This window comes from Equus asinus, chromosome 1, assembly GCF_041296235.1.
Source record: "Equus asinus isolate D_3611 breed Donkey chromosome 1, EquAss-T2T_v2, whole genome shotgun sequence".
Classification (NCBI taxonomy): domain Eukaryota; kingdom Metazoa; phylum Chordata; class Mammalia; order Perissodactyla; family Equidae; genus Equus; species Equus asinus.
In genome coordinates, this window is record NC_091790.1 from 97,779,184 (window position 1) to 97,791,887 (window position 12,704).

Sequence of the window (12,704 nt, forward strand, 5' to 3'; positions counted from 1 at the left end):
CCTATCGGCCCCCCACTGCAGTTTACTTGTCTACACAGCCCCTCTGCAGATGTCACACCACCCGAGTCAGGCCCCGCAGCTGCCACGCCCCGTACTTTGTAAATGAAATTCCTCAGGTTCAGGTTCTGACTCATCAACACCATCAGAGAGTACACTTTGGCTCTGGGCAGGCCACACAGTTCTTTCGTTGCAAACCAAGATTTTTCATCCTCAGGAAATGTCAGCAGGAGGCGAAGAATGTCCTGATCGCATCTTCCAGACAAAGCTACTGTGAGGCCACTCCAGAGAACCTGTTTCAAAGCACGAGAGTCAGACATGAATACACCTTTGACTTGCAAGCCCCAGACTCAGCTTCCTCAATGACAAGCCCCCTGAAAGCCCATTTTCCCAAAGACTGAGGATTTACCTGTAGATAGATGAGTCCAACCTCTGTTCTATTTCAAAAAGGCTGAATGGAAATGTTTCTAAAATGTGCCCAAAATTCTCTGCCTATTTAAGCAATCTGCCCTTTCTGATGTCACGGAAGCAGCAGTACAAGACCCACCGTCCTGCATTCCTCCCAGCCACCCGTCGAAATGCCCGCCCACCCCTCAGCCCCCAGACGCTGCTCTCATGGGAGGTATAGGTGTCCTTTTCTTCCGACATTCAGTCAGCCTTTGCTTTCAGTTGATCAGCTTTCACTTTTCACTATTATCAGTGTGAAACTATTTCTTTCTCCTCCATTTCCAAATTAAAAACTGGATTTCTGGGGCCGGCCCCGTGGCCAAGTGGTTAAGTTTATGTGCTCTGCTTGGGTAGCCCAGGGGGTTTCACCAGTTCAGATCCTGGACGCAGACGTGGCACCACTCATCAGGCCATGCCTAGGCAGCATCCCACATGCTACAACTAGAAGGACCCACAACTAAAAAGATACAACTATGTACTGGGGGGCTTTGGGAAGAAAAAGGAAAAATTAAAAAATTAAAAAATCTTTAAAAAAATGCATTGTAAAAACAAGATTTCCAAACTTATAATTTTTGAAAAGAAAAAGCAAACAAATTCAGAAGAAAGGACTGAGGACAACTTGTGTTCATATCTAGTTTGTTAGTGTTGAATCTCACGGTGTAAGGATCCGAGCTGCGCCTCTGTTGGGTATGACTTTCAATTAATGCCCTTCATGATACGATAAATTATAAAGCAAAATTAAAAAACAGACTTCCTCAGAGCCCGGGTGCAGACCTGCGCATCACTTTTCAAGCCGTGCTGTGGCAGGCGTCCACTTATATAAAATAGAGGAGGATGGCCACGGATATTGGCTCCGGGCCAATCTTCCTCAGCAGAAGGAGAAGGATTGGTGGCAGATGTTGGCTCAGGGCTAATCTTCCTCAAACAAACAAACAGACTCCTGTTCATGTTTATACTCTGATGGGTATGATTGCTGTGAAATGTTCAGGCCAAGCAAGACCCTTTGTGAACAGGAGTTTTGCTCGTTTACTAGGAACTTATAATGCCAGAAAATGCCCCCCAAAATCATTAAGAAGTGGAATAATGTATTGATCAGTGTTCTCCGGAGAACCTGAACCAACAGAAAGTGTATATACAGAGAGAGAGATTTATTTTAAAGGAATTAGTCCACGCAAATCTAGGGGCTTGGCAAGCAGGAGACCTAGGGAGAAGCTGATGTTGCAGCTCAGGCCCTAAAGGCCATCTGGAGGCAGAATTCCCTCTTTCTTAGGGAATCTCAGTCTTTTATCTTAAGTCCTTCAACTGATTGGATGAGGCCCACCCACATTATGGAGGATAGTCTGCTTTACTCAAAGTCTACTGATATAAATGCTAATCTCATCTAAAAAGTATAACTTTACAGGGGCATTTAGGCTGGTGCTTGACCATATATCTGAGTACTATGGCCCAGCCAAGTTGACATATAAAATTAACCATCACAAATGGCTAGGATACTCTAATATGCTCGTGTACATTTTGAATCTTTGAAAGAGATATTTTTCATACCTAGTTAACCAAGAAGCCCTTTTTTCACATGGGACTTGCATGGTGTAGACACACCTTGAAGAAGATTTCCTTACTGCCACTGTTTTCAAACTTGCTCTCTAGAGGCAGAGGGTAGATGCCTTTGTGGGGGAGGGGTTTCAAAGAGGAAGTGGGATGGGTGCGGTATAGACATCCACCCTTTGCTTTGATTAGGGCAGCCCCTCTTTGATCAGGTCCGTAAAACGGGCTTCTGTATGAAGTTTTCCTTGAAAATGGGATTCGTCCAAGCCCACGACTCCAGAGGAGCTGCTCCGAGCTCTGCGTGGGCATCAGCCAGAACCGGCCAATAAGAGTCTCTCTGTGTTTACTGGAGCCTTGACCCTCGCTATCACCTAGTGCATGACGGGTGGTCCCCATGAAGGAAGATATTCAATACATCTCTTAGAATTTACTCCCAGGGAAAAAATATTTGTCTTAAAAATTGTCTACACCTCTTTTAACCAAATAAGGGAGGTCCCATGCGCCATCCTACAGAAACTCCACAGTCACCTCACACAAGAGCAATGCCCTGTGGCATATTTGTTTCCACCCCTCTGTGGTTTTCCCAACTTTACTCTTTACCTTTTTTCAAATCTCACTATGTCCATTTTTTCTGTTTGAAAGGCATGTGAAGCAGGTGGAAGCAAGTGGGGAATAAAAAACAAAGATAACACTCAGTTTTGTTGGGCTGGAAATATCATATGTGAATCCTTTCAAAGTCAAACAGGCATCTTTCAACTTAGGCTTTGCTTAGGCTGATAGGGCCAATTATCAGACACACAGATGCCAAGTTGTTCACGTGTGTCCTACGCATCCATGTTTGGCTTGGAAATCGGCAGGGAGCCAGGGATCCAGGGCAGACAGCTCCCCACCACTGTGAGCCTGGCATGCACACACATACACACTCACTCACTCTCAGACAATTAGATATCTACTTGGGTTCACAGACTCCCTTTAAAAATGAAGATGTTCCCTGGGAGAGGGATTTACATTTTGAGCAGGAGCTTGTTTACTGGGCGTCTGCCGGAACCCTAATTGTGTTCAGAGCAGCGTTCAGAAGATGGTCTTGATTCTGCCCAGCTGATAATTTTAGACTCAGAGGTATAGGGAAGCATTGAAAAGGATTGCTGTTCTCAGCCTAATTATGACTAGAAAGGAAACACTGACAGTGATGTGGAAGAACTGGAAATATCAGGGAAAGTGACAAGGCCACATGAGAGTTGCTGAAAGCAATTGATCCTGCATGTGTTAGAGAGGAGTGGCGTGGCCCTCTGCTCCCAGTGCCCATTGAGCTCAGATCTGCTCACACGATGAAGAGGCATGAAGAAGAGTGAGTATCAGAGGGTAGGAGAAAGCCCTGAGGACCCTGCCTGGAAGGACTGACACCATATGGTGGAAGGACGGTGGAAAGGAGCTAGAAGGTGCTAGAGTAAGGCCCACTTCAGCTTGACCCTAACTCCAGCTCTTACTGTGGGACCTCTCGCAAGTTACTAAATGTCAAGAAGCCTCAGTTTCTTCGTCTATACAATGGAGGTGATGATAAGACCCAAAAGGACTCCATAGGGTGGTGATGAGAATTAAATGAGATCATTGTGTAAGGTACTCAGCACAGGGGACAGTGTGGCTAAGTGCCCAGTCACTACCATTATTATTGATAGGAGGCTACCAGCAAAAACATAGTTATGACTTGCAGGAAATTTAAAGAAAGATGAATAAGAATTAGATGGGTTTATTCATTGAAAATGATTAAATTTAAGAAAAAGAGAGAGAGAAGAGGTAAAGCTCATTAATTCTGTCTCCATTTCTAGTACCCTCTCTCCCCTCCCGGCTTCTGAAGGATAATGGCTCTACTAGCTAGAGTTTTTAAGAAGTCCCGGAGGAAATGAAAACTACTTTGGTTTTATTTCTTAAAGTAGACTTTAGATTTTACCAGCATATAATAATAACATCAATGCCTGGAAGAATTCTAATCATGAGCCTTGAAGAAAACAGCAATCGCCAGAAACCATGTTGATAGTCACCATAAATGAGCCATGTCCGTACAAAGTAATTTTCTTTTGACAGCAAAGTTATTAGGCTAGTAAGTTACCAGGACCCCAGGCAGACATGCTGTGGCTGATTTAAGAGCCCAAACAAACTGATAAACAGGTGGTTGGCATCTTCCTAAGCCATGGCCATCTTTCTGCATTAATGCCTTGAATGAAAATCTGGAAGATATGCTCATCTCCTTGGTGACTGGCAAAGCTGAGCGAGACAAATGACACTTCACAAAGTAGAGCCAGGATTAAAAATACCTTTAAGGTTAGAATAATTGGCTAAAAGTAGCAAGAAGTACTTTTGCAGAAATCAATGCAAATCCTGAAACTTAGGTTCAAAAAGATTTATCTACATGTGAGTAGAAAAGATGTACCCCACCAGAAACAGCAATTTACTGCATTTTTTTACAGGTGGTGGAGCATCTGAGGGGCCCTGGATTAAAGGGCCACAAACTCCAGCCTGATGATGTGGTGATGGGGCTGCAGGAACAGTGTGGAACTGTCAGCCTCAGATGAGCTCCCTCCAGGAAAGACGCACCGCGTGACTGGTGGTGTCTTCCAGGGGACAGCTGGCCAAATTCCTCTGCGTGGGCCAGAAACTCTTGACTCCAGTCACACATTAATTATTTTTTTCTCTCAAGGAGGGCGAAAAAACCCAGAATGAGCAGCTTTTGATCGGTGTCTACTCTGAAGTGAGTTAACACCAAGAACGACTGTTGCAGCTTTTCAGAAGACAAACTCCACGTGCTATAACAAACGGAAAGTGTGGTGTTGGCTAAATTCCTCTCAGGAATCTCTCTCTCTCCAAAACTTGTGCCAGCAAGGTGTTAAAGATGCCCACAGAGCCGGCCTCAAGTGAGATAGGGAAATTTGGCCAGATTCACCAAATGCAATCATTTCTGCCAAGGGAAATAAGAAAAAGTCTCAGAATGCCTTTCCCTTTGAGAAGCCTCTTAAAATAGATCAGAACTCTCTGGGTGCCCCCTCCCCCACCTTCCTCCATAAGAATCCTGGGACGGTTGTGGAAAATGTTCAGCTCCCAAGGCCATCCAAATGCACAAAGTTGTTCGGAGTAGAAAGTAAAGGGACAGGAGACAGACACTTTGATTGCTCTCTCAATCTATTTGGGTCCTGGCTCTGACCTCATTGTTAATTTTAAAAGAAGGAAAATTTGGCCTAATACAAAGAAAGAGGTCCCCCTTGATTTGGAGCCTGAAATATGGTACTGAGCATAAGATGCATGGGCGTCTCTCAGAGCAGGTGGAGGGGATTCAAGCCCAGGATGAAGGCAGGCAAGATGGCCTCCAGGGTCCAACACACCCCTGACTCTAATTGATTTTGGTTTTCATTGGGAGCTGCTGGGGTTAAGGAATTAAGCCCTAGAGACAGAGGAACTTCCTGTAGGTCCCCATAGCAGGTGCTCTGGAGCCAGAACAGAGGGCCGGAAAAGAAAATGGCAGCAGGTCAACAGCTCAGCCTGCTTTTGCCTCCTGTTGCTCATATCCCAATATCCCAACATCCTCAACTCTGTCACTCTCTCATGTAGCTCTTTACATCCAGTCTTTTCTCATTATTTCCATCAAAGCCCCAATGTCACATCTTCAGGGAGGCTCCCCATGACCACTGGTCCCCACCACCGACATGTCATCCCTACATGTGCTTCATAGAACTTGGCTATGTATCACGTGTCTATTTATTTAGCATGTCGCCCCCAGAGCACATTCGCTCCCTCAGAGCAGAGCTTAGGGCCCCAGCTTCTAGAAGGATACCTAGTGGAAAAGAAGATTTGAAGTGAGTGCGGTGTTTTCAGGGCCCCAGTGCCACTGAAAAGTACTCCCTGAGGGCCAGCAGCAGCTGCCCTGAGAGTATGACGTGATGAATTCACAAACTGATGGAAAGAAAGGTGGAGAATTCCAGGAAGATAGATTCTGAAAAGTTACTACAAATAATACGGTGCTGACACCCTGACAATCTTGAAAAAGCGAGAGGCCCAAGTGTCATCCCCTAACCAAACACAAATCCTAGGATCTGTAGACACGTATGGGTTCGTGGATATACTTAGCTATCGAAGTGAATAACTTCATTATTTATTTGAACAGCAAGAATGCAAACTTTGTAATACCCCTCCCAGTTACCTAACTGTCCAGCTGTTTAGGTGACCATAAGGACTTATGCTGTCAAGGAGGCAGAGGAAGACAGACGAATGTAAAAAAGCACTGCACAACCATCCACACAGAACACGGCCTTACAGCGCAAGCCTTCACGGAGCACAGCCCCCTGCGATGGAACGCCAGTGCCACCTGGTGGCCGCATGCTTAATCGGGCAGAGAGTATCAAAAACAGTTGAGTCCAAACCCAAGAAGTTCATAAGGCTTTGAATTTGAAAAGGACCCTGAAAGTTAGCTAACCTGACCCTTCTCTTAAAGCCTCACTAGTCAGCGACCTAAACTAATTCAGCCACTGCTCCATTCCCCTGGTACAAGTTCCAGTAACTGAAGATGTCAAACAAAGCTAATCACTATTTACACATAAGGCCAATGGTGCGGTGTTCTCCTCACCCCATCTTCATCCCTGACATCCCCATGCATATGCGATGTTCAAAAAGCCACCTCTTACATTTTCCCTTTAAGACAGACACTGTGCGACTTACTATAAATAACCTGGTAATACTATAATTTGAATTTTGGGTTCCTAGCCTCTAATCTATTTCTTTCTTAATGCAAATTAGCTCTTAATTAATTGATCTACCTGTCAAGGCTTGCATTTAGCCCCAATTAACCAGAATCATGAAGTTAAATATCTGTTGGGGCCCAGGTGATTGTCAATAAAAATGTTCACTTGAGAGCCATCTTCAGGATTACGGTTTCTGGAAGGTTCTCTCTACAGGAAAGTGAATGAAACCCAACTGCAAAGGCTGAAAGGGTATTTCAGAAAAGTACCTGCTAAGGATCCAGGTGATTCCTGCTGTGGTCAACACGATATTCACCTGTCCCATCCTCCGCGGACAAACACATCCCAACACCACTCAGCACACACTCCTCACTCCTTGACTTGTGGCAGAAAGCAGAGTGAACACCTCAATGTCACACTCTTCTGAGACCCCAGCATCTGGCTAGGTTTCACACCAAATAGCCACGGACTTCAAGAGAGTGCTGCCGGGCTCGTTAATGGGTCCATAATTTTATTTCCATTGACTTAATCAGTGCTTCTCAACCACCTTGGAGATGACGCAGCCTATAATGACCCATCTGCCTTCACAATAAGCCACGACCACAGTCCACTGTTGGATTGTACAGTTATTCTCTACTTAGAGGAAATCATAGCTGATGTTTAGAGTTTTTTCGATGTTTTTGTTTTTGCATATTTTTGAGAATTTTACAACCCCTACTTAACGAAGCAGGACCCCTTCGGGGTGTCATGCATCAGGGTTGGAAATTGTTGAAATCAATATCATCACCAATTTTACCATTTTTGAACCAAATGAAGACAATATTATGAAACTCAAGACACCAAGGTTTTGGCATGGGACAGTGACCTCCTTTGATTCCTAGCTCTTCCTCTCATTTCCTTTCTGCCTCCAGTTACATTATTCTCACAGCAACCCACTCCCCCAGTGTAGGAGCGGATCGGGGAGCGAGAAAGCATGACAGGAGGCCAGCAGCTTAGAGAGCAGACGCAGAAGCAGCAGACTATACCTTTGAATGGGAAATATTGGCTTCTAAAATGCTATTGATCGTTTCATCTGAGATGTGGATAGAAGATCGAAGCTCCTCAGTTAACTTGGAGATGTTCTTCATCAAATCTTTTACTTTTACATCTGAAAAATTTTGAAAAGGAAGGAAATTTTATAATAATAAGTGTTTGGGCTACTAATAACTATGAAAACAAAATGCGATATTAAAACCTGGCAAGGATAGTTTTCTCCACTATGTCCAGCCCATAATAAACACTAAATGAAGTCATATTCTCACTTCTTCAAGAGGAACTAAGGCAATCTATACTAAAAGTAAAACAAAACCACAGGTTAGTGGTATTTCCTGGTCAGTTGCTTACTCTCTCCCAGACCTGTATATTTCAAGTTTTTCTCTAGAAAGAGGTTTTTCTTAGGGAACAGTGGCCAAGTGCTGCAGGAAACTCACTTCTCTCCAGGTATGTAGTTATTTCACGTTTTTTACCAGTAGGAGGATCACCTAAGGATTTGCCACAATTCTTCAGACTTGAGGTATGGATACTACAAGGGTTGTGTGAATTGTATAGACTGCAGAGGGGGGAAACAGAGATTCGTGGATACAGAACATCCTGCCTAGGGAGGCAGGGCCAGGGCAGAACCCAGACCACAGAAATTTCTCTTCCTTCCTCCTCTTGGCTTTGGCACCCAGGATTTTAGGACTTTCTTTCTTGTCCCCAAATACATCAGACCAGCCAAATTCTAAATTGTTATTTATCACATATAACATAACTTTTCCCCTTAATGTTTTATTTTGATAATATATTTGTGTGAGAAACAAAATTTAATTTCTAATCAAGCAAACTTGGAGGAACCACATACTTACCCTCAGTTACTGTGACACTGCTAAGAAAAGTCAGAATGGGATTCCCAGAAAACAAAGTCTTCTCCAGGCTTTGGGCCAACCTAAAACGGCAGAAAATTAAAGCTAATTTAGGCAAGATAAAACGCCAGAAACAATGTTGGAGTGAATAATACAGCCTCAGTTCCCTGGAGACGAGCTAGTTAACAGAATCACATTTCCACAAAAGTCCTCCAACAATTAGACACACAATGTCTCCTGACACTCTCTGTGTGCGAATAATCCATTAATATCACAACTCCACTATTTTCTCCTCAGAGCCCCTGCCAGGCAAGATGAGCCGGGGGAATGTGGATGCATATTAAATGGCTTCTCATAAATTCGAAAAGAATAGGTGGAATAGATCATGGAATGCATGAGAAATTAAGATATCAAGAAGTCAGATGAGCATCATTCTTTCTGTGAATAGGTCATTTGCAGAATACAAAGTGCCTGATCCCCTCTTCCAGTGGTTTACACTTTGAGAACACAGAACAAAATTAATCCAATAAGAAGGCAATTTGAAAAATCGTTCCCTGTTCTTACAGAGCATATTAATGCCATATTGCAATGTAGGATCTCAACATTCTGATCTAATATCTTGATCACTAATAAAGCTAGCCTTAGAGCTAATGCTGCTTTCATATTTACAATTTAAAAACTTAAAGTCTTGGAAAACTTTGATGATGTTTAGAAAACATATGGATTAATATGTATATTAATAGTATGCAGTACACTTTATTGTCTGAAATTCAGAATTAACAAATGCAAAACATCTTCTCTGTGAAAGAAAATACTGTGGAAAACAGGAGCACCAAGCTAGAGCGTACGTGTGCATGCGCTGCCGAGCCGAGTCCAGCGTGGGCTGGCAGTCACAGTCCTGCTCGGTAACATTTTCCAAGTTGCTCTTGAAGCTTTCCAGGGTGCTAGAAAGATTCCTGCTAAGACTTTCACAATTTAGCTGAAGGGGTGAGGACCATATCTTTTCCATCTCCTAGAAAACACAGCAACAATAGAGTTAAAAACACATATACTTGTTTGTATGAGCTCAAGTCTGGTTTCCAGATAAATGCACGCCCTCACTGAGTGTTATGTGCATTGTACGTTTTCAGCTCATTTGCCTTAGTCTCAAGAAACGTGGCATGGAAGACTGAGGACCCAGCGTTCCTAGTACTGCAGAGCAGCAGGAGGAGCCCAGGGCTGGGAAACGGAAGAGCCCACATTTTACCCCTGGCTCTGCCACTTACCAGCCAGGCAAGGAGGCATCTTCTCTGAGGCATGGCAGAGAGCAAGTGTGGCCCAGACCATGACCTGGCGCGTGGCCTCCTAGAGCTCTTTCCTGGTTTGAAAACTGAGGCTTTTCAAAATTCACAGCCATAAAACCGATCACTGAAAGAAATCATATGCGGCTGTCCGTATGTAAAGTAGGTAACAGCTGCATCTGCCCTGCCTTGAGGTCTGCAGTACCTGGAAGTTTCCTGTCCTCCCCTCAGCATGGGGAGGGGTCCTAGGACTTTGAGGAGCTCAGTGGGAAACCCCTGGTCTGGGCCTCAACTCTAAGGTGTCATGGACATCTCAGCATCTTACAAGCATTAACCAGTTTTACAAAAGACCAATCATTTTGAAAAAAATCTTTCAGAATAACACCTATAAATTGATAAAAATGCAAAACATTTATCATACGTAAATCTAAGTGACAAGCACAGGTAATTTAAACTTTAAAACAACCCAAAAGTAATACACGTGTAACTATGCATACAGACATACATATAAATCTGTACACAGTCCCTGGACACAGCAATTCTGCTGCATATAATTTATTTTATATCCTCAGAATTTATTTATTTCATCGTATTTTGTTTACATCACCCGATTCTCCCTGATGTTGGAAGCATAGTCTCAAATTATGCCTATTATGGGAAGGCATCAGATGTAAGTCGACATTTACACAATACTTCTGCTAAATAAAACTTCTAAATATTTTTCTCAAAACCATCATTAGTTTCTCTTGCAAAGGCAAATCATAGATCATTCAGGTGACGAGAGAGAGCTAAGAAATATAAGTGCCAAGGAAAAGTTAATGTGAAGAATATTGAAATGTCAAGATAGAGGGACACTGAGCTCTCGTGTCCATCCTCTGGTGGGTCACCTGGCTCAGCTGAGTGGGATCTTCGTGGAGAGCAGAGACCTCTCAGGAATGGAGGAGCATTAACATGTGCTTGAAGCACCCAAACTCTGGCCACCATCACCACTCCCACAGAACCTCCGAACTGCACCAGGGGGTGCTGACCCAGCCAGCAGATCGTCACATAGCATGGCCTCTCTTGACTCTAACTCATCTATTTTTATGGTTCCCTTTCAAAGCCCACTTTTTTCCCAAATACTCTGGGAGTGAAGCTTGAACAGAAATGAGTTCATTCATTAATTCAGAAAATATTTATTGGGTGCCTCCCAAAAGCCAGGCACATGCTAGGCACTGGGGCTAGAGTCGTACACACAGGAGAGAAAAACCCCTGCCTCCAAGGCTTGCGTCCCAGTGTAGGAACCCAGCCAGCAGATGCCATGGGAGTAATAGTCAGCCTGGCAGAAGGGCTGTGAAGGAAACCAGGCAGAAGCGGGGTCTGGGGCGGAGAAGGGGGGCAGTGCCCGAGGGCTGAGGGGAAGTTTTACAACCTGATTTAAGGTTGTCAGGGAAGTGTGCTGCAGGCAGAGGGAACTGCAAGTGTGAAAGCCCTGAGGTGAGTTCAAGGAGCCAGCACAGTGGAAAGAGAGCACAAAGGGAGGGCGGGGGCAGGGGGAGAGGTTCAGGAGGTGCCAGTCACCCAGAGGGCAGGAGCTTGTGGCCCACATCCTTTAAGACGTTATGAGATTGGGAGACATTGGCCGGTGCTCAGCAGAGGAATGACGGACGTGCTCTGATGATGCTTGAGAAGCATCACTCTGGCTGCTGAACTGAGAACAGAGTTAGGGGACAAGAAGTAGAGTCAGGAGGCTATCAAAAGGATCAGGTGAGATGGCTAGAGGCTTGGATCAGAGGAACCGCTGGAGGTGACGCAACATGGCCAGGTTCTGGAACAATCTGGAAGGTAGAACTGACAGAGTTTGCTAACAGAAAGTAAAAAAAAAAAAAAAAAAGGTCAACAAGTATGCTGAGGTTTTTGGCCCTAGCAACTGAGGAAAAGAACTCCACCCAACGGAAACGTTGGGTGAAAAAATCAAAAGTTGCTTTCTGACATGCTGTGTTAGGAGGCAGGTTTGACATCTAAGAGGAGATGTGGAGACAGCCACTGCATATACAAGCCTGATGTTTGGGGAGGGCTGGTCGGGAAAGGACCTTTGGAAGTCACTGGGATATAAGCAGCATTTATCAGACTATAAAAGGATCTGGACAAGATTGCCAGCACGTGAGCACAGAGAGTGAAGAGACCATGTCTGGAGACCAAGACTGGGGCCATCTAACACGTGGAGGAATCAGGAATGGAGACAGAGATGGTGCGGCCAAAGATGTGGAGGAGCCCCAGGGAGAGCGGGCCATGGAAGTGGAGAGAAAAGGGACTCAGGAGGGGTTGTCTGTGTTGATGCCAAACGTGGACCAAGGGAGGTGAGGAGGAAGAGTTCAGCTGTGTGCAGCACCTGGGGTGTTGGTTGGAGTCTTGTCTGATGCCCAGGGAGGGTTCAGGAGGGGTGGTTGACTCAGGCCAGGTTCTTTATTTTCTATTTTGTGATAGGACTCAGGGACACAAGGGCTTTTCCTTGTTCCCTTACATTCCCCCCGTCTACTCAGTCCTTAGAAGTCTGTGACCCCTGGGACACAGCCTCCTCCAGCTTCCCCCTCACTCACTGCCTCTAAGGACAGGCGCACAGACCCCACTGGTCATTGAATATGACTGCGGGAAAACAGAAGGAAAAGTATGGTGAGGAACACAGGCAGTTCACCTGAAGGTGGGCGGATGTCCTGGTTCTGTCCCAGGTCTCCAGTCCGTGTGTCTGTTTCTAATAATGCACATAGAAGTCCCTGTGACCTTCACTCTCTACTCTTCATTCTTGAGTGTGGAGCTCTCCACATTGTACTCAATTCTCCCACCTGAACATT

The 12,704-nt window shown here is 44.8% G+C and overlaps 1 protein-coding gene across 1 annotated transcript in view; it reads right to left on the reverse strand.

Annotated features, from left to right (window-relative positions):
- The window catches only part of ABCA13 (ATP binding cassette subfamily A member 13), a 416,147-nt gene that overhangs the window by 303,750 nt on the left and 99,693 nt on the right, over window positions 1-12,704 (reverse strand). Inside the window, exons 21-24 of the mRNA XM_014828402.3 lie at window positions 9,442-9,605; window positions 8,597-8,676; window positions 7,739-7,860; window positions 96-290 (exon numbers count right to left, since the gene is read on the reverse strand). Coding sequence (XP_014683888.3) covers window positions 96-290; window positions 7,739-7,860; window positions 8,597-8,676; window positions 9,442-9,605 — 561 coding nt within the window. The remainder of the gene's footprint in view (window positions 1-95; window positions 291-7,738; window positions 7,861-8,596; window positions 8,677-9,441; window positions 9,606-12,704) is intronic.